The sequence below is a fragment of the Sceloporus undulatus genome, chromosome 4 (genome assembly GCF_019175285.1).
Source record: "Sceloporus undulatus isolate JIND9_A2432 ecotype Alabama chromosome 4, SceUnd_v1.1, whole genome shotgun sequence".
Classification (NCBI taxonomy): Eukaryota; Metazoa; Chordata; class Lepidosauria; order Squamata; family Phrynosomatidae; genus Sceloporus; species Sceloporus undulatus.
The window spans coordinates 13,567,190-13,589,982 of NC_056525.1; the positions used below are offsets into that span (position 1 = coordinate 13,567,190).

Consider the following 22,793-nt stretch of genomic DNA (forward strand, 5'->3'; position numbering starts at 1 on the left):
CTTTTCATTGAAGGTTGTGGGGGAGTAATAGAAAGAAAGAAAGAAAGAAATCCATCTGTGTCATTCCTAACCATGTTTTTTGGGGGGAAGGGAGGGATGAATAAAAAGGTGGGAAAAATCAGTCACTGTCACTATGAGTTCCATTTTTTAAAGGGAAAATAAACAAAGCTGAAATCCATTACTGTAATTACTAATGATAACCAAGATCTGCAGCATCTGATACCACCAGTACTTCAATATTTCAAACTGGTAGAATTGGGATTTTCTCCCAGTGCATCTGTTGCAACCCCTTTGACGTTATAAACCTCCTCAACAGAGTCTCCCAACAACACCAAAGCAGGTTTTTAGCAGGAAATGGAAGAGGGAAGGAGTGTGCCAATTTTGGTAGAAGCAGCGGGGTCCAGCTGAAGTACACTGCTGGATCTTTATATTTGGATCTGAAATGTTTATATAGCTAATTCTCTAATTTACAGCTCAGGGGGAGGCAGTAGGCAACACTCCCACTTTGTAAGCACTTAAAATGAGCGCACCAAGCTTTACATGTTGCACCTCTGATGGAGGCTTTCTGATGCCCGGGGCCAAAGGGACGAAGGCTTGCCACACAAGCACAGAGCCAAGTTTCCAATCATAAAGCTCAAAATCATTGTTACAAGAAAGTAGGAGTGCAGGGAAGGGTTTGTTCAGTCTGGATGCCAGATCAGGGGTGCAATGGACTTAGAAATCAGCTCACACATAAAACAAGGCATGATTATCAGGCACATGGCACTAAAGAGCCCGGTTTGACTGCTGTTGCTGAAGGGGCTGAGTGGTTAGCTAGTCGTTCAGTCCTTATCCCTTTAAGAATCCACGGTAGCTCACAAGATGGCATATTAGTTGCTGTTGGTTTTTTGTTGATCCAAGAATCACACTTCTGTTCCTTGGCTGTCTGACATTGACTAATGGCTCAGTGTGGCTCATTGTAGTCTTGGCATTCAGCTAATGCAAAAGGAAGAGGAAATGATTAGAATCATTGCCGCCACAAGCTCTACATGCTTGGGAGAATAGCTCTGTTGCTTTGGTATCTTTCATGATCCACACTTGGACCTGTTGTTTCAATGGCTACCTGTGTATATTTTATCAGTTGCCTGTTGATAACCTACTAAAGTATCGCAGCCCCAGTTATGATCACTTGGATCCTTCTCTAGCATCACCAATGTCAGATAGAACATATGTATGGAACAGATCGAATTATCTCTTCCTACCAGAAGAAGAGTTCTGTACTTCTAGGAAGTTTACTTTGATGAACACGTCAGATGAACACATTTATTACTAATATATTAAAACTTCCACATTCATTATGGCATAAGTTCTCTTCAACTATAGCCCACTTTGTCAGATCCATTAGAGGTGTCATAAAAATTAGGATAAATGCAGCTCTCTTTTGACAGAAAGTCAACTGATGTGAGCCTGATAATGAAAAACATAATTGTTTAAGGCTACATGCAAATGAATGTTTGCTCGCAGCCTACCAGCTCATCAAAATCAGGAGCATCTGAACCTTTGTGCTTGTCTGTGGCTCAGTGCCATTGCTTCATACTACCTCTGTTCTGTCGAAGTTCAAGGATGGAGGACTTACAGAGTTTCATGTGTGTCTCTTGTGAGTTTTTAACAGAAAAAAGAACCACAAGATGTATAAAATAAACACATCAAAGAACACACAGGAGACAGCATCCTCCAGTGTTCTGGCAGCAGCAGAGTTCTGTACATCTAAGAAGTTTGCTCACTCCTATGCACATAGTGTTCACTACTGAAACATCATTTGATATTTTGGATCAACCTTTGTTTTGATAGGAAATCTGATCCACAGTTTCAGACTTATGTCTGAATGATATGGGTATAGAACCCAGTTCTGTTGCAGACCCAGATGTTTAATACCATGTAGGCACTCCCCCCCCCCCCCGAGCTTTGGTTCTCCATCTAAAAATATGGAAATCATAGCAGGAGCAACATCAAGAACCTAAGGGTGTAAAAAAGAGCCATGCTGAAACAGAACAAAAGCCTACCTAGTTCAGCATGACAGTGAGCAGACAAATGCCTATGGAAAACTCACAAACAGAATATGAATGTAATAGTACTTTCCTACTGTTGTTCTCCAGCACATTTCCACTGATATGAGAAGAAATAGATTGCCATCAACAGACATCCTTTTGTTGCTGTTGTGTGCCTTTCATGTCAGCTTTTACTGTAGGCAGCCCGCACATAGGGTTTTATTGCCAAGATTTAGAATCATAGAGTTAGACCTCAAGGGCCATTCAGTCCAACCCCCTCTGCCATGCAGGAACACAGAAACAAAGCATTCCTGACAGATGACCATCCAGCCTCTTTTTAAATCCTTCAAAGAAGGAGACTGCGCCACACTCCAAGGCAGCGTATCCACTGTTGAATTCCTCTTAGTGTCAGAAGGTTCTTCCCAAAGTTGAGGTGGAATCTCTTTTCTATTAGCTGAAGCTGCAGAAAACAAGATTTCTCCATCTTCACTGCAACATCCCTTCAAATAGTTAAACAGGGCTGCTGTATCACCTCTTAACCTTCTCTTTTCCAAGCTAAGCATACCTAGCTCCCCAAGTCACTATTTACTCAGAGGAGGTTTGCTATTGCCTTCCTGTAAGGCTGAGAGAGTGTGGAGAGTCAAACCCTGCTTTTTTGAGTCCTCATCCATCAAGCCACCGTACTGATAGCGTTATCTTCCATGAATTTCTTTGATTCCTTTTTAAGACTAGCCAAAGCTGGAGCTGTCATTATATTTTGGGATGGAACATTCCATAATTTTACTATGTGAAGTAAAATTAAAGGACTATATCTAAAACCTCTTAGAGACAGCATGGTATAGCAGTTTAAGTGTTGGACTCTGGAGACCAGGGTTTGATTCCCAGCTTGGTCATGAAACCCACTGGATGACCTTGAGCAAGTCACATGCTCTCAGCCTCAGAGAAAAGCAATGGCAAACCCCCTCTGAGCAAATCTTGCCAAGAAAACTCCATGATAACTTCGCTTTAGGGTTGCCTTATGCCAGAGATGACTTGAAAGCACACCGCAACAAACACAACAACAAAACCTCTTACCATTCATCTTCTTTGGAGGACCTTAAAGTACTGTCAGAATGGGAGGGGAAAACATTACCCTCAGTCACTTTCTCCACACACCGTGCATAATTTTATGCACCTTTAGTATGTGCCCCCTGCTCTCTATCCTTTTCTCTAAGTTAAAAAACAAAAATAAAGTCCTAAGTATTGTAAGGCCTCCTGGAAAGGAGGAGGGATCACTCCAGCCTTTTGATCCCTTTCCTTGCCCTTTCCTGCTTTCCTTGCAGCTCTGCAGCAGAGACATTGCAAGGTCAAATGCAATGAAGCTTGCACTGGGACCTGGGGGACTGAAAGGCTCCTGCAAAGCAACAGTGACAGGTCATCCTGTCACAGACTTGTAACAGAGAGAGGCACCTTTATTGGGAGTCACTTTTTTTTCCCTTTTCCACGTGGGCAAACACATACACAGAGACAGAGAGCCTCTTAATTCTCAGTTTTCTCCTCTGACTGAGTTCTTGATTATTTATGCAACCCAATGCTGGTTACACACACACACAGCAAACAACTGCTTAACCAGCCGATCTCCTTCTCCCACTTCTCTTGGAAGTTTGCAAGGAGCTGCCTTGAGGACAGGAGAAGAAAAGGAAGGCAAGAGAATACCTGGGAGCTCAGGCCGGTTCAGATGGGAGCTGTCAGCCCAGACCTTGAAGCCTCCCAGCTTGTCCAGTCTCTTCCAGAGGCGATCTTGGAGCTGGGAGCTTAGAGGCTTAGCTCCACCTTTTGGAAAAGAAAACCTTCCTGGTTTTTGCTGGAAAAGCTTGCCAGTGGCTTCCAAGGCTGAGCCAGGGCAGGAGTGCCAAAGCAGGCAGAGCTGGTCCTCCTTACTCTCCTGATCCTTTCTCTTTTTCCTCCTTCCTGGGGCTGGGGAGAAAAGAGAAGAAGAAGGGGAAAAGAGGAGGAGAGAGGAAGACCTGCAGCTTCAGCTGGAGAAGGAGTCTGTGCGCAAAAGGAAAGCAACGGATCAGCAAGGACTGTGCGCTTCAGGGAAGAGACTGATGGGGTGATGCTGGGGCTTGGGGTTCTGGGTTTGACATGCAGAGGCTGGCATTCCTGAGCCTGGCATCCAGGGGTCCAGGGGTGCTGGAGTCCCAGGTTCAAGCGAGGCGCGGGTGCTGAAATGGACAGCTCCTCCTGGCCCGCCTGGCCACTCAACAGCTCCGGCAGCCCCGAGAAGCCCTCCGGAGGAGGAGGAGGAGGAGGAGAGCAGCTCTTGGGCAGGTTCTCCACCATGTCGGCCATCCTCTTGACCGCCCTCATGGCCCTCCTGATCGTGGCCACCGTGGTGGGCAATGCCTTGGTGATGCTGGCTTTCGTGGTGGACTCCAGCCTCAGGACGCAGAACAACTACTTCCTTCTTAACTTGGCCATCTCTGATTTCCTAGTAGGTAAAGTACCCCAGCTCGGTTTCACTTCCTTCCTTCCTTCCCTAGAACACCTTCTCATGCCTATATGACAACAACAACAACAACAACAATAATAATAATAATAATAATAGGGGGAAGACTGCTAATTTAGGCTGCATCAATAGAAGTATAGTGTCTAGCTCAAGGGAAGCAATAGTGCAGTTTGACACTTTAACTGCTGCAACTGCATCCTACAGAATTGTGGGATTTCTGGTTTGGTGACCCACCAGCACTCTTTGGCAAAGGAAGAAAAAGACTTCACAGTTGGCCATGAGATGAACGTGAGTCAGGAGTGTGATGCAGCAGCTAAAAAGACCAAGGAGATTCTAGGCTGTATCAATAGAAGTATAGTGTCTAGATCAGTGGTTCTCCAAACTCTGCCTTTTAAGAGATTTTGGGCTTCAGCTCCCAGAAGCCTTAGCCATGTTGGCCAACAGTCTGTTTTTCTGAGAGCTGAAGTCCAAAATTCCTTAAAGAGCATAGTTTGGGGACCACTGGTCTAGATCAAGGGAAGTAATAGTGCCACTCTATTCTGCTTTATTCAGGCCTCACTTGGAACCCTATGTCCAGTTCTGGGCACCACAGTTCAAAAAGGATGTTGACATGCCGAAAAGTGTCCAGAGGAGGGTGACCAAAATGGTGAAGCATCTGGAAACCATGCTTTATGAGGAAAGACTTAGGGAGCTGGGAATGTTTAGTCTGGAGAAGAGATAGTTAAGAGGTGATATGATAGTATTTGAAGATGTGTCACACTGAGAATGGAGCAAGCTGTTTTTCTGCTGATCCAGATACTAGAACACAGAACAAGGGATGCAAGCCATAGGAAAAGAGATTCCACCTCAACATTAGGAAGAACTTCATGACAGTAAGAGATGTTTGACAGTGGAACGCACTCCCTCAGAGAGTGGTGGAGTCTCCTTCTTTGGAGGTCTTTAAGCAGAGGCTGGATATGGCCATCTGTTGAGCATGCTTTAACTGTGAGTTCCTGCATGGCAGGGGGTTGGACTGGATGCTCTTGTGGTCTCTTCCAACTCTATGATTCTATGATAAGACAAATCTGCTTCCCCAAATTACTTCCCCCGAGGAAGTAGGAGCAAATAAGGATCTCATTCTTTTCTGTCCCCAGTCTTTTGAGTCAAAAATCCTGAATCCAATTGTTACATGGATTGATTACATAAGTCTACTATTTTAGGATGACAGTAATTAGAATAGAACCATCTTGCCAGTGGGTTCTACATAAGTATTCACTCACCATTAATCGGTTGATTCAGTTAATCTCCTCAAGTTGACAAAGCCTATAGTAATCTGGCTGCTTATAATTGCTTCTAAATTTTGGAAGGAAGGCTCAAGACTTACCGTGTTGCATTTTACAGCCAGAAGGAACCCCCCCCCCCCAAGGCTGCACTATTTCAAGTACCAGAGAAACAAATGTTTCTGTTACAAAAGGGGGTGGGTGGGAAGAATGTGTAACTACTAAGATTGTCAAGTTTACATAACTGCACATTTTCCTTCCACGATTTAGTCCCGGTTTGGAAATATGTCACTCTCCATCTTGGATTTGTCCCTATCAGAACCTTGCCCTTGGTGCACAAACCCAAATGGATAAACCTGAAAGGTAACCATGTTTGGTATCAAAGGAACTATTTTCCAAATAAGGGTAGATCTGCCTATATCCAGGAACTTTGCACCAACTCTGTTGAATTGCAGGTTATGCTTCCTAGAAGAGCATATGTACTTCTGTGCATGCATACACAGAGAAAACTGACAAAGTCAAATAATGACCAATTAATAATTAGGGTGACCAAATCACCTTCCAAATAAGGGATTGGGGTGTGAATTGGGCTTGGAAGAGACAAGGGGACAAATGGGATTTAAAGGCTTCTCTTAATTCTTTCAAATCCCATGACACCATAGCTACAGATTTTCACCTACAGTATATTCTGTGCATTTTGCTGCCCTTCTTGAGAGCAACACTAGCTCCAGTTTTGTTGTTGCTGCTTTTGGTAAGGGTCTGTGCTTAGAGGCAAGAGGCACTGATTATACTAGTACCCTCTCATTTTTGTTTAAGGGAAGTCTCGCTTCCACTGTTCACCCTCTCTTCCAGTTTCAGCCTCTAATGACACCCCGCTTTATAAACAGAGAAAATGATCATACCCGTGTTTGCATCTAGGAATTGCCAGGCATGGGCAACTATGTTTCATGCAACTGGTGTTGTTGACTACCTGTTGCAGTGGTGTGGCTCATTCAGAGTAATGCAGTATATTAAAGTTTATGCATATGGAGGAAATAGCACAGTACACAGAGAGAAAACAATCAACCATACTGTCAGCTAACTGGCCATGTAAAGCTAAATACGACAGATGAAATTGTGCTGACGTTCGTCTCCATCACCCCAATATTGTGATTCTATCCTGGGGTGATTTGCAACATTTCCAATTTTAGGTTCTTTTGCCAACCAAGAAGAATATCTCCCTGCAACTGGTGGAAGATAACACCCATCTTTTTATATGTTTTGTCTGAGGCTGAATTTCACTCTACAGTGGCTAAAACCACTAGAGGACCATACCCTGTTATGAAGCAGAGCTGAAAACCTGTGAAGCCTGGATTGATGGGTGTGCCAAACAGCCTGTGGGAACTGAGATTAAACAAAGTGGATATCAGTGTAGATTCCACCACTGATGCTAGATTAGATAGATGATGTGACAAAATGAATTATATGCCTATCAAAAGGGTATGAGGTGGACTTGCTTCTTGCCAGGCTATTTACAAGCATCAAATGAATTCAAAAATATTATCTGTTTTGAACAGTAAGCTTGCTGTCTCTGAAATCACACTGAAGTTATCACATTGTGGAATGTGCTATTAATGCAAGATAGAAAGAAGAAGTTTGTCGTGTTTCTCTATGGCAGAGATACCAGTTTTAAAAAAGTTTGTGTGAATCTGAATCCACAAGAAGCCTTTTTTTTTTACTTCAGAAATGGTTCAAATAGTTTAGATACTTTTGGATTTTCCAACCAGAGGTGGACTTTGCTAGATCATATCATATGATTTCCTTTAAGATTCCTGCATTGTGTGTTTTCCCCCTAAATGATTCTTGTACATGGTTACTGCATGGTTTCTCCACATTATGGCTAAGATAAAGGGTAGTATCTGTATCATGGAAAACAACCGGTAAAGGTAGATTGCAAAGTTTAGAATTAGCATTGGTGGCCAGCTGCCTGAACAGAAATAGGGCCTTGCTAGGTCAGTTACATAGTGCAGAATATGTCTAGGACAAAGAAAATCATCAAGATCCAAAAAATCCAAGTTTTTTTTTTTTTACCCCAAGTAATGTATTGGGTAGGTTCTTAAATTTACTCATTAGCATAGTTTTACAGTCAGCCCCCTGTATCCACAGATTCTGCTTCCATGGATTTAGCTGCCCACAGCTTCAATATATTCCAAAATAAATAAAATAGTAATTCCTAAAAGCAAAGCTTGATTTTTGCCATTTTATATAATGGACATCATTTTATGACTCCATTGTATATAATGGGATTTGAACATCCATAGAGTTTGGTATCCACAGGCAGGGGGGGGGGGGATACCAGGGTCCCAGTTTATATGGACTCTACATGTATATGGTGTAGAACCAGTGTGGTGTAGTGATTTGAGTGCTAGACAGGGACTCTGGGAAACATGGGTTCAAATCCCTGCCCAGCCATGAAAACCCACTGGGTGACCATGGGCAAGTCAACCTCTCTTAGCCTGAGAGGAAGACAAAGGCAAATTCCTCTGAACAAATCTTGTCAAGAAACACCATGATTGGTTCACCTTGGCTTGGAGGCACAGAACCACAAAAACCATGGGAAAAGGCAACAGTGCAAAAATAACTAAACTTATCTTCCTTTGTTGAATTATTGAAGATGGCTAACAACAACAAATGGAAACCATCAGGTTAAATACACAAGAAGAGTACATTAAAGGCCAAAATGAAATGGCAAGTTTAGAAAAAGGAAGCACAGCAATGAAACAGCAATGTGGAAATTATTATTTACTAAGAGCTAGGAAGAATAAAATGTTTTAAAGGAGGTGAACAAAAATGTGAAACATCAGGGTGAGCATACAAGAACACCAGTATCCACATTAAAACACAATAAACCCATCATCTGCTACAAATAAATAAATAAAATAAAATGCTCACCAGATGTTGTCAACAAAGTGACATTGCTAGCCAAGTACTCTTCAGAGCCCTTGGGATTCAAATACTGGAGGACACCTCACACCTAAATGCCTCTGCATACATTCCTGGGAGATTATTCCATAGCTGGGATGGCATTAATGGAATGATTCCATCCATCATCAATTGTTGCATCTCCTAAGCCAGGAATACCCACAAGTGGACTGTGTCCCCATCAGATAGTATCCCCATCAGATGGGGATACTATCGGATGGGGAGACAGTCCACTACATATCCAAGTCCCAAACTGTATTGATTTTCATAAGTTAGAACTGGCACTATGATTTGTGCCTAGAAACACAATGAAAACTGGTGAAGGTTATTCTGACTCTAGACAGATATGGTCTGACCTGACAGTTCCAGTCACTAACTCTCAAATTCTGAACTAACTATAGTTTCAAAGTAATCTCAAGGGGAAGCCCCATGTCCAATATATGGCTGTAATCAAGCCAGAGGTGGAGCAGTTCTTGAGTATGGATAGCATTCATGGCAAGGTTATACCTGTAGCAGTCTAATCAATATGCAGCCCTTTTTCTATTCCTTTGGAATGTCTGCTATACACAGCCCCAATTAATTGCAAATAGGGAAAATCATCGAGTGAGTAACTAATGAGCTGACTAGAAAGACAGAAGTGGCCTGGAGAGCCATCGAGACTCAGCTCACTGTCTTTCATTTTGCTGTGATTTAAGAAGCCTAATTGTATAAGAATTTTTTTTACACAGCAGCTGCATCTCCACTGCAGAAATAATGCAGTTTGACACTGTTTAACTGTCAAGGTTCAATGCTAGAGAACTCTGAGAATTGTAGTTTTGTGAGAATTTATCCTTCTCTGTCTGACAGCTCTGGTGCCACAACAAACTACAATTCCCAGAATTCCATAGCACCGAGCCATGGCACTGTCAACCTGGATTATGTCTAAAGTGAGGAAACAGACAGAGACATCCAGCAGTCTTTGTTGTTGTGTGCCTTCAAACCTATTAGCAACCCTAAGCAGAACCTATCATGGGATTTTCTTGGCATTATTTGTTCAGAAGGGGGCTTTCTTTTGGGATGGAGAGAGTGTGACTTGTGGAAGGTCACCCAGTGGGCTTCCATGACCAAACAACAATCTGAACCTGGTCTCCCTGAGTCCTACTCCAATGCTCAAACCACTACACTGTCTTGGCAGCAGGTTTTATCTTAAAAACACACACAAACATACACCTGTATAATCCCTCAAAGATCTCAAACACAAATTGTGCTTTCTGAGAGGACTGAAGCCTTATTCCAAAAGAGCCTGGTCCAATTATGTCTTCAGCTAGATACAGTTCCTTCTTCACTTTCATTCTGAGAAACCTATATCCAATGTGCTGCTCTTTCTGTCCAAATCAACTGTTGATTCTTGCTGTTCATTCAACAATGAGATCAGTGCTCATCAGCTGTCATGGCTAATGGTTTCCATGTCAGTGGGTCAGTGAATCGGTTCTGGAGTTTAATCTGATCTTTAAAAAAAACTATCCAAGTGCTGAGTCTGTTTTGGAGTTGGAGTCAGCACCTTGGATACCTTATTTAAAGTTCAGATGAAAAGCCAGAGCAGATTTCACTGTCTCACCGAATTAGATGCACCAGCCTCCATTGCTTGTTCATTGGACAGACAGGAGGGTGCCTGACAAAATGTCCAGTCACACCTAGATAATTTGGGAAGGCAGAGAATTACTTTTAAGAATGTTGCTATATCATCCATGTAAGTAGTGTTCTAAGATGTGGAAGGTTAATAATCATAGACCTTTGCAGACACAGCCATCAATTTTTCAAGCTTTCTGTTGTTCTGTTTATCGTAAATGTGGGCAAATGCACTGAGGTTTAATCCTGCTGAAACAAAATTGCCCTTGGGTGATAGGAAAGCCATTTCAATGCTAGCTGTGCAGCTTATGCTGGATTTGTTTTGAACTTTGTTTGAAGGATCAGGTCTGTAATTTGCAGGCATTATTTCATCTGGCATTACTGTTGGATGTTCAGGAAGCTGCTGCAGTCAGAGGAGTGCCTTCGCCATTTTGGAAAAGGCACCAGCTATGCCATTTTTTAAAAGAAGAAAGCAGACTTGGATATGCATGTGTTGGTTACATTCAGATCAGATTATTGCAATGTGCTCTACAAGGGATTTTATCATGAAAAGTGTTCAGAAACTTTAACAGATGAAAAATAGCATCCAAAGTGTTGGCTGTGTTAGGTTTGTGCAATGTATTACTGTAGTAGCACAGATGTGGGGGAAAGTGCGAGTTGTATGTGCCCCATGAATACCACTTTTACATCCATCCCAACCTTCCTGAATGACCCCATTAAAAAAAACAACAATGTGAGGCAAATTTCTAGCTTATGAACCAAATGGACCAAAATGTCAGGAAGCTGCTTGAAAATACAATTATTTTACTTTTTTGGCCTCCTAAGGACCTCCTGGTTTTCAGTCTAACACAAGGTGAAAATGTTGGCCAGGTGATATTACCCCTGCTGTATCACTGACATGCTGGTGTGTAAAGTGGTGGGGTTGCAGGGAACAATTGTCCACCGTCTTCCCTCCGTCCCCTGCAAGAGTCTATCCTTGTTGTGTTGTTATGTGAGTTGTGCTGGCTTCCAATTCGTTTCCAAGCACAATGCAATGTGCTGGTTATCCAAAAGCTAGGGACCAAAAGTGTTTTGAATTTTGGATGGATTGGATGTGTGTGTGGAATATTTGCATACACAGGAGATATATTGGAGATAGGACTCAAGTCTAAATATGACATCCATTTATATTTATCTCTACCAATCTCCCAGTTCCAGAGCTGCTGGTTACAAACGCCTCATGATCTGCGAAGCCAGAGCCAGAGACAATGGCAAACAGTCCAAAGCCTCACATTGCTTTCAGGCCTTTTTAAAAGCTCACTTCAGAAGGTTCACACTTCTTCCCAGTGGCACATCTCAGACAATTGCCATCTCATCACCTGTGATATAAACCCTCATTAAAATGTAACTATACCTCCTCCTATATTTAACCATTTCTTATCTGGGAAGAAGGCTCTGATAAATGGAGGCACTCACATTTACCACAGACACTCTTAGTCCTTGAAGGGCTTGTTCAACCCCAGGGACTGCCATTAGGCAGGATGAAGCAGCTGTTTTAGGCAACAGATGTTGAGTATGATAAAAAAGATAGAAGATTGCTAGTTATTTAATCGGCCTGTCATCCTGCATTGTACCTATAGATTCATAGCCTAATTGTTCCATATTCAGATATGCTCTATGTCCATGACTGTGGCACTATTGCTATGATCAAAAAAATACCCCTAGAACCCACCTTAAACTTTTTTTATAATATCTTTATCCAAAATTACATACAATCTAATACAATCAACACTTTTCTAAACCCCCAACAAATGCTTTCATACTTAGACTGTACTATTAACCGTATAGCGGTCTTACATAATTTTATCTACTACTTTTATACCTTGTCCATCTTACCCTCCATTTCCTTCCACCCTTCTACTCTTCTTTACTATACTTTCCCTGTATTCTCCTTCTAATTCTCACCATTTCATCCCAGCTATTTCCTTCTTCTCTTCTCCATCCATACCTTTCCCTTTCTCTCCTTCTCTTCTCCTCAATTTCTTCCATCCTTTTCCTTCTAACCTTTCTTCTTTGTCATTCCGCCTATCAATTCCTCCCGTTCCTCTTTGCTCCTCACCTAATACTCACTTTCTCTCCCACCTTAAACTTGAGGGAGCCACTCCAAGTGACAGAGGTTGGTGGCACGGACAATCGGAGTATATCACCATAACGCAGCTAGCCCCCTCCTGGCCTTTGGCTCATTGCACTAAGGCTTGTGGATGGGAGGGGATTCATCACACTGTTATCTGCAGGAGGGAGGGAGACAGCCGTGTCACACTGAAGCACGCCACTCACTCATGCCACAGTTCCTGGAGTTGATTTCTTAAGTCATTTTAACTCTGTTTACTGTCAAGTCAGGTAACCCCTTAGTTCAGAAATCCAGGCTTCAGAAGGAAAACTCGGAAAACCTTCATTCAGCAACTAGAGATCCACACCAGAAACAGTTGTCAGAACTAAACAGCAAGTATTAGCAAAGCATAATTAAAACACATACAATTTCAGATCTTGAGTGGTCTGTCTTGTCATTTATTACAAAAGCAGACCATTCTTTACTTTCCTTCTTCCCCCTTTTCTGCTTTGATTCTTTTTCTACTATTGTTTCCAAGAGAGTGACCCTGGATCTTATTGAGAAGGACTCAAGTCATGTCAGTTTCGGTAGTCACAAAGGAGTATGATCAACAGTTTCTGGCCCTAAACATCCTGCTATATGTCTGATCATTGACCACAGTACTGTATAACAGATTAATACCAGTAGTTAGCAGGCAAATATCCTACTATTTTAACATTTCACGCCATGGAAGGCAAGCTGAATGATGCAGTTCCTGACATTTCCATAGTTATGAATGCAATGTAGGCGCTCACCCTTTATTTAGTACATCTTTCACAAGCCATGATGAGGAGAGGTGTTTCTTTTGTTTGTTTTTTCTTCGCCTGTCAAAATGACATGGCTGGCTTTCAGCAGTATTTGCATTGACTTGGATGGATAGAAAGGTATATTTTGCTGTTCAGCCTCAAGAAGCAAAGTATCTGAGTCCATGCTGTTTCTGGAACAGAGGGGGGAAAGTTCTGAAACAGCAGGGTTGGATAAATTCTTTGCCTGAGACCATGGGAGCCTGTGGCTTGCTGCACAAGGATAGGCAAGATTGAGATAAGTGGACCAGAGATCTGATGCAAAGCTGGAGCGAATCATTTTTTTTTTGCCTTTATATCTTTCAGTGTGGCAGCAGCTGTTGCAACTTCTACAACTCCTTTCCTCCCTGCCCTATCATTCATCTTCTTTACCTTACTTGCGGTGCTGTACCCCAGTCAATTATGGCAATTGAGAACAGCGGGTGAGTGACAGGGTGGGAAGGGAGACCATCATGGCTGCCTTATAGCTCACTGCTTCTGGGTATGTAAATTCTTCCAGCTGAGAATCTCTCAGGCTTGTCTGACTCCATATAAGACACTTTAATTTGTGACATTTCACTTGCTGTTTTTGAGCTTTCTCGTCAATTGGAAGAAAATCCCTATACCATTTGTCAGCAGTATACCCATACCCTACAAGATGCTTAGCCATAGACTGTTGCATCCTGCCCTTCTACTCTCTCTCTCTCTCTCTCTCTCTTCAAATTGCCTGTCGACTTACAGTGATCCTATGAATTTTGTACTCTTAGGCAAGAAATATTCACAGGCGATTTTGCCAGATCTTTCTTCTGAAATATAGCCTACCGTTACTCAAAATGCCAAGGTCCCAGAGAGCACCCAAAACCATTATTTAATAGAGGGAATTTTATTAACTCACTTAAAGCTGCTGAGGGGGTTTTGGGCAACTAAAAGCAGGGGTCAAGCCTCTGTATACCAGTTCTGAGGAGCAGAACTCCAGAATTCAAGGTCCAGATGTAGCTTTATTTATAACAGCAAAATGGAAATGAACTTTCACTGAAAAACACACACTCACACACAAGAACTAGTGGTATAAAAGATGTTAGCAAATAGGTATGTATAGGCCAAAACACATCCCGGGGCAATTTTGGGATTAAGGTGAAGTTTCCAGGAGGGAAGAATGGAACGGGAAGTCTGTAAACGACTGGACAATCGTTATGAATGTCTCTGGACAAAGGAGTCTCACTCCAGAGAAAGGCATTCTTGGACTTCTGTTCATGTGTAAGACCAAGGTTTATCACCCACCATCACTCCTATCAGCGATGGTATTATGCAGATTCCAATCTTAATTTATCCATCCTGGCTAAGTGCCCTGGCTTCCCCCATGCTGAGCCAGTAAAATCTCCACATATGGTAATGGAAGTCCATATATGGCATGGCTACCTGCCTAAAACATCCCTTTAATAGCAAACATAGATAGATAGATAGATAGATAGATAGATAGATAGATAGATAGATAGATAGTGGGGTAACACTGCAGCATCTGGTATTCATTGGCAATCTCCCATCCACATATTAATCCGAGCTAGCCATGTACCTTTCCTTAAAAGGACTGAAGGCCATGTAGTAGATATGGCCTTGTCAGCATCATAGCCAAATGCTAACAGCTGTCCAGTGCATTGAAAAGGTTATTTCTTTAGTATACCAGATCATTTTGCTTTAGCTGGCAGCTGAAGGCTAGTTATAGACTTAGGGAGTAAACTTGCCTTTTAACAACTAGCTAAGACAGAACATGGGTTACACTTGCGCACTTCATTTTCCTTTGTTTGGCTCTGCCCTGTATAACCCTCAGAAATCCATCTTCCATTTGCCTTGGTCTGACAGGGTGCACCCCAGGTCAGGGCACCTGTTGTTTAGCCACAGGGATCAGGCATATTGGGTCTGGCACAGGCTGGCTAAAATTTCCTGTGTAGGGGCTTAGTTCTACTATTTGTTGAGAGGTGATGCTGGAACTCATCAGTTAAAGGTCTGTGAAGATTTCCTCTGCTGCAGACCTGTCTACTGCATTATTTTGCATCAACAAGGCTTATCTAATGGGAACGATATGTGTCAGTTTTCAGGGCCATATGAAGTCTTGGGGTAATTTGAAATTGTAGCCAATTCCAGCTCAGAATAGGCAGATGCCCCCCAAATCTCTTGCAAACATGAAGGTGGAAATGTAGGAAAAAGGAGTCTGGGAGCTTTATCTCTAGGGCCACTCTTGGTGACACCTATATCTTTTCTCCCACAACCAAACACTATCCACACATTAGTGTGGATGCCTGAGGAGGGGAAGCCTTTTTATCTGTAAGTGTTACATTTATATCTCTGTCTTGATTCCAGTGAGCAAGCTGGCTCACATGACTCTTCTCCTCCCTGCTTAATCTTCACATTGTCCCTGTGAATCAGGCCAGCCTGAGTGAGAATAGCTGGACCAAGTTCAACCTGTGAAATTTATGGTTCAGGGGGAACTTGAACCTGGATCTCTCAAGTTTCAGGGTGCATCTACACTGTAGAAATAATGCAGTTTGACAGCACTTTAACTGCCACAGCTGTATCCTGAAAAATCCTGGAAATTATAGTTTTGTGAGGCACCAGTATGCTTTGACAGAAAAGGCTAAAGACCTTATAAAACTACAAATCCCAGGATTCCATAGGTGGGAGCTACAGCATATAAAATGTGTCAAACTGTATCATTTCTACAGTGTAGATAAGCCTAAGGTCTAATATTTTAGACCACACCGGCTCTTTTACACACGTGAAGGCCCTTTCACATTACACATTTATAGCACTATTATTCCACTTTAACTGCCATGGTCCCATCCAACAGAATACTAGGACTTGAAGTTTGGGGAGAGGTTGTTCTAGAAGGCAACCAAGACAGATAAAATGGAATCATAGTGCTATCAATGTAGTGTGAATTTCCCTCAGTTCTCACTAGTATCATCACACATGGGAAAGTGGTGGCAGAGATGCTTGGCTTTAGTTGCAGTAGTGTATCATCTGCCCTCAAGTCCAGGGCACAAGGTAAGTTACATTTTGACTGCAGTTTCCAGAATCCCTCAAACAGCATGGCCAAAAAAATAACATTTTGATTGCCAAAAGTAATTTTTTTCCAAGTTCTTTCCAAGTTTCAGACATTTTTTGCAAGAGGACCTGCCAGACATGTGATTCATCATGCCAAACACAGTCCACCCATTGTGTGTGAAGCAGATAACAAATCCCAAGCCCACCTTTGCTTCTTTAGCAGCTGTATCTTCTGACAGCTCGGCAAATAATGCCAACAGGTTCCTTCAGCATCCTGAAATGTGATTCATCTGGCAGTGGAGATGAACTCATTTAGAACTAGCTGGTCCTAAATAGCCTCAAAGATTTATTTAATGTAGTGCACTCTGTGTAGAGCTTCCTTTGAAGATGGATGTGAAGTTATCACTGATACAGAATGTGGGAGCCCATCTTCCATCAAGTGCATATTCAATTATTTCTTTGACCACTGCACTGGTTATAAAAGCTTTCAGGCTCAATTCAACTTGCTAGTTATTCCCTTAATAACTTGGTTCCAGCGGTTTGTTTAGGAATGCATTCACCTGCTTTGGCCTCTGCCTTCTTCACTCAGTTTAGCATTTCTCCAGTACAGGATATATAAAATGTCCATTTTCAGTGTCTTTTAAATTAACATCAAGGCAAGATCTTTCTGAGCAACTAATTCCCAAATGTGCTACTCTATCAGCGGATTCAACTTAGATATCATTTTCATCATGACTTGTGGGCTTTCTGGAAGCATATGGCTAGTAGAACTTAGAACATTTACTTTTTGGAATACAGACTGCAGATTCTGACAATTCCATGAATCCTAGCCATGCTGCCTGGAGGATTCTGAATGCTGTTATCCAAAAACACGACATTTCCAAGTTCTGGTGCCTGAGCACTGATAAAAATAGAATAGTGAATTGAAGGCAGTCTGAGGGTGATCCAGGTTCAAGGAAGGAAGGAAGGAAGGAAGGCTCTATTGGAATGGAGCTCTTAACCATCATTTAGGATTCACTTAACAATGAGTCTTGTATTCTGCAGATCTTTTTGGAAACAATGTTACTTGTATAAAATCAAAGCCCTTGTGCATTTGCTGATCCTTTATCCCTTTCTGATATACTTCTCTGCTTAAGAGGAAGACAGTTTTTCTTATTATGAGCTCTCCAGGGGTACATTTAGAAGATCTGTCATTTCTTGAGAAGGTAATTAACAGCAACCTCAGCCATGCGTTCCCCAAATCTGCTATTATGGCAGCGCTGTACCTGTGTCTCAAAAACTGTAATGGATGGAGACACTAATCTGCCTGCGTATTGATTGGTGTGTATAGACTAATTCCTGAGGCTGCTGCTCTGATTTAATTAGAAATATGAATGATCTGCATATACCACCTGTCTGTTTGGCGGGGGTGGGGGGGTGGGGGGGTTGAGGGAAACTATAAAGTTGCTTTCATTGCCTGCAATCTTACTGGCTTACTATGTCAGTGTAACTATGCCAATCTACGTAGTGGGCCACTGAATCATAGAGTGGAAAGGAACCTTAAGGGCCATCTAATTCACCCTCTGACAATACAGTGATCCACCACAAAAGCAGTCCAAGAGGTGGGCTTCAGCTTCCATCATCTCCATCTAAGCTCACCATATTACCCACTAATTCATGACAACACCTCACAATCAGTAAACTCATCTTTTTCACCCTTTGTGAATCATATACGCTGCATGTTGAAAAGGAGGATAAACTGCAGGTGGGAGCTCTAGTCCCACACACCCAAAACAGAGGAGATTGCTTTACACCAGTCATTCTGTAATGCTGATGCTCCAGGTGTTTGGGCTGACATTTCCAGAAGCCCCAGGCAGTTTGACCAATGGTCAAAGATTCTGGGAACTGGGAAATTGAAGGCTTTCATGACCAGCATCCATAGTTTTTTGGGCTATGAGCCCGTGTTCTAGAAGAGTTTAGGGACATCTAGTTTGACCCCTGCCATGCCAGAATACATTACTAACGCATTCCCGAATAAATTGAAGGCTCATAGAAACAACAACAACAACAGTGGCTAAGCTAGGTGTCTTGGCAGTTTAACTTGCCCATTTGTTTATGAGCAGGTGTGCATAGGATGGATGGCATGCAGCCTTTGTTATTCCTGGGAGGGCTGAACTCCAGTAGTTGTCTTAATATTATGTATGTATGTGCATGTGCTTACTGAGTTAGTACATTTCTTATTGATAATTCCTACAGAGACTCTAAGAAAGGCAGTGTGGTGTGATAGCTGAATGTGGGACTAGGACTCTGGGAGGACAAGTCACACTTTCTCATCCTTAGAGGAAAGCAATGGCAAACCTCCTGTGAATAAATCTTGCTGAGAAAATCCTGTGGTAAGTCACTACTACTCAGAGTCAACTTGAAGACATAGAATATCAAGTCTTTCATGTAAGGATTCTTACACCTCTTCCCTGAGAGCCAATGTGGTGTAATGGTTTGAATGTTGGCACAATATCACACAAGCCCTGTTCTCTTTGCAGTCATACTAGTTAAAGAAAATGGAAACATATTGGTTTGTGAGAAGCCATTGTCTCACGTCTCATCAATTGTGCAAATGGGGCAGATTCTGCCATCGCATTCTCTTCTGCATCCCGCCTTAGCCCATCTCTCTGCCATATGACCTATTCAGTATCCCTTTCAGGTTTTATTCTATTTTTTAAACTTTTTAATGCACTTCTGGAGTTACTGCAATACAATTTAAATTAGGAAAAGAAAAGAAACAGACAAAACTACCCATATTGCAACTGCTATAGCAGTGATGTTTCACATATGAGGACTAATGGAATTTATGCTTGATTAGAAACTTATTGATGGGTTTCCCTTGTCAATAAAAAGGGCTCCCTAACCACACTTGAGGAACTAGCATATTATAGTGGTTTGAGCGTTGAACTATGACTCTGGAGACCAGGATTCAAATCTCACCTGAGCCATGTAAACTCAGTGGGTGGCCCACTGGCCAATCACACTCTCTCAGCCTCAGAGGATGGCAATGGTAAACCCCCTCTGAAGAAACTTGCCAGAAAAAAAACCATGATAGGTTCACCTTAAAGATACTGTAACCCAGAAACAACTTGAAGGCACACAATAACAACAAAAACTACACTTAGGAGACACATCAGCTATGGGATGGAGGCAACATTGTGTGAAAAGTATAGCCAAAGGCACTATTTTACATCAATAATTCAGTTTCAAAGCTGTGTGTGATAATCTCTTATGACTAGGGCATTGGGAGACAAGGGTTTGACTTTCAGCTCAGCCATAGAAGCCTACTGAGTGACCCTGAGCAAATCACACTGTCTCAGCCTCCAAGAAAGACAAACTTCCTCTGAACAAAGTCTGCCTATAAAATGCCATGAAAATGTCTTCTTAGGGTCACAATAAATCAGAAATAAGTTGAATGCTCAGAGCAGCAACAACAACAACAATAACAACAACAACAACAACAATAAAACAACAACAATAGCAGCTCAGCTAGGTGTCTTTCAGTTTAATTTGCCCAGTCATTTAAGGGGGAGCTTAGCTTTCCTGTCTAGTTTGGGGGTGAGAGGTATGAGTCCTGCCCCTTGTTCTGTGGTCTGTTTGGGTAACCACCAGCAAAGCTTCTTTAACAACTAACTTTATTGGAATCCATAATCCTAGGTTTACTTTACAGCTGGATTTGTTAGCAATAAACAATTATGGCTTAATTCCTATTGAAATCTGCAGAATCTGTGCCATCTTATCTGGAATTAGCAAGAAATCACTTATCCCTTGCTATCATTTGGAGAGATGAAATTCATTAACATTCAAAAATATAAATGACAGACTTCATGTTAAAAGATGGGGGACTCTATTATAGAAAAGGAAAAGGAACAATTTCTCAGTGAAACAGGCTATGCTTGCTGTGTACTATTAAGATCAGAACATGATTGACTGATTATATTGATTTTTCCATAATTATGAAACTGAATGTTCCTTGTTTACTCAGCTACAGTTCAGTTGCTTTGGCGATTTTGTATTGATTTACAATCAGTGCATGTGAATGAGAGTTTCCTTTGGCTTTTACAATTAATTATGTTTTAGGCTATAAATTGTGGCGTCAGTATTATATATGGGTGGTGTTTAGGAGTCATTTGCAGCTGGCTCTGTTATCCTTTTTATTTCAATGAGCTTTTTGATTAAGTGTTATTTCTCTAACGTTTCTGTGGCCATGCCAAGAAGTGTGGGTGGGAAGGGCTTGTCTTGGTGAAAAACAATGGAAAATTTTGAACAGTGCTGTGCACAATTTTGCAGAAAAACAAAACAAAAACCCAAGCAAATGTTATTTCCAAATGGAAGGGGGCCAAATGTATTTTTAATAGTGACACACCTGTTACCCAAAATGCAAGGGTCCCAGAAGGGCACCCACAATTGTATTCAATGGAGGAATTGATTTGGAAGCAGTGAGAGGGCTTCAGGCAACTCTAAAGTCAGGACACAAATCAATGTACTAAACCCAAGAACTCCAGTGGCAGGTTCCAAATTAGTTTAGTTTATTGATTAAAAGGGGAATTAACACATATGCAAAACACACACTCTCTCACACACAAGAACTAAGATAAAAAAGGTGGTAAAGGTAAAGGTAGTTCCTTGACATGAATGTCTAGTCATAACCAACTGTAGTGGACAATGCTCATCTCCATTTCTAAGCCAAAGAGCCAGCGTTGTCTATGGATACTGCTCTGGTGGTCATGTGGCCAGCATGACTCCACCGAATGCTATTACCTTCCCACTGAGGAGTGGCATCTATTTATCTACTTTCATTTGCATGCTTTCAAACTGCTAGGATGGCAGAAGCTGGGACTAGTGACAGGAGCTCACACATAATGCAGCACCCGGGCCTCAAACTGCCAACCTGCCAATCTTGCAGTCAACAGAGTCAGCGTCTTAACCACTTGAGCCACTGCAGACAGTGGTAGCAGACAGCAACTTAAAGGATTGCAGTGGGAGATATTTTACTGGTTCCTGAAGCGGGACTCTGATTTGGTCGCACACTGTAAGTCAAATGTGACTCAGTACTCTGCTTTGTGGCACAGCCAGTAATACTGAGGGGTCAAGCTTGAATCCAACACTTTCTGTCTGATTCCAACTGGGCCAAATTGGAATTGCCCAAGTAGGCATCTTTATAGGATGAAATGTGTCTTGAGGCAGTTTCTCAGGAGTTTGAGTGGATTTTCCAGGAGGAGGAATGGCCAGAGACTTGTAGAAGGGCAATCAATGCCAATGTCTTATAAAAGAGGTGTCATCCCCAGAGGGAAGTGCCCTTTGATTCCCAGCTTTCTGGCCTCTGTTTGAAGACCTCCAAGGAGGGAGACTCCACTACACTCCTAGGAAGTGTGTTCCACTGTCGAACAGCCCTTACTGTCAGGAAACTCCTCCTAATGTTGAGGTTGAGGTAGAATCTCTTTTCCTGCAGCTTGCATCCACTGGCTGCTGATGTGTTTCCAGGCACAATTTAAAGTGCTGGTGATGATCTGTAAAGTCTATATGGCTTGGGTCCAGGTTATTTTAAATACTGTGTCTCCCTTTATGCGGCAATCTGAGTGCTAAAATCTTCTAGAGGGGCCTTCCGCTCTCTCAGACCCCCTTACCAATTGGAAACTATTCAGAGTCTGCCCTGATGGTAGCCACCTGTCCTGGGTGTAGGTTGGGCATCAGGACAATCAAAGGTTGTGGCACATCCATAGTTTTTCATGATCTACACCAGTGATTCCTAAACTTTGGTCTGCCAGGGATTTTGTACTTCAGCTCTTAGAAACCCCAGCCAGTTTGGCCAACAGTCAGGGGTTTGGGGAGCCGAAGTGCAATATGTCTGTAAGATCAGACTTTCAGAATCTCTGACATACACAAGTAAAGGCTTTGTTATAAAGCACAGGCTGATTTTCTTCTGAAATTCTTTGGTGTGATCCATTATCCAATATATCCAGTATAATCCCTAGTGCTTTTTACTTTCCTGAACCCAGCTTGGATATCTGACATTTCTTGCTCCACATATGGTAAAAGTCTTTGTTGTAGAATTTTGACTTCACTTTGCTTGCATGGGAAAGTAATGCAATGGTCCTGTGGTTACCACAATCCTTTGTGCCCTCTTTCTTGGAAACTGGAATGTACAGTATATTGAACATTTCCAATCTCTGGGTCATTATTTTGTTTTCCATATTTGCTGGCAGATTTTAGTTAGAACTAGAATGGATTCTGTCTCTGTAGCATGGAGCATCTCTATTGGTATGCTATCTGTTCCTGGTGGTTTATTTCTTTCACATGCTCTGAGTTCAGGCTCCACTTTACTTTCTAAAATTGTAGGTTCATCTTCAAGTGGTTCTTCCTTGAATGAACCTGTCATCTTTTCATCTCTTTTATATAATTCTTCAGTGTGCTGTTTCCATTGTCTTTTTACTTGTATTTTAGTTATGCAATATGTTCTTTTGCTGGTCATAT

At 42.1% G+C, this 22,793-nt stretch overlaps 1 protein-coding gene across 1 annotated transcript in view; it reads left to right on the plus strand.

Moving 5' to 3' along the window:
• The first annotated feature begins 3,728 nt into the window (after positions 1-3,728).
• HRH3 (histamine receptor H3) overlaps positions 3,729-22,793 on the plus strand; it is a 33,387-nt gene continuing 14,322 nt past the window's right edge. The window contains exon 1 of the mRNA XM_042461483.1: positions 3,729-4,507. Within this exon, the coding sequence (XP_042317417.1) occupies positions 4,240-4,507 (268 nt within the window). The 5' untranslated portion in view covers positions 3,729-4,239. The remainder of the gene's footprint in view (positions 4,508-22,793) is intronic.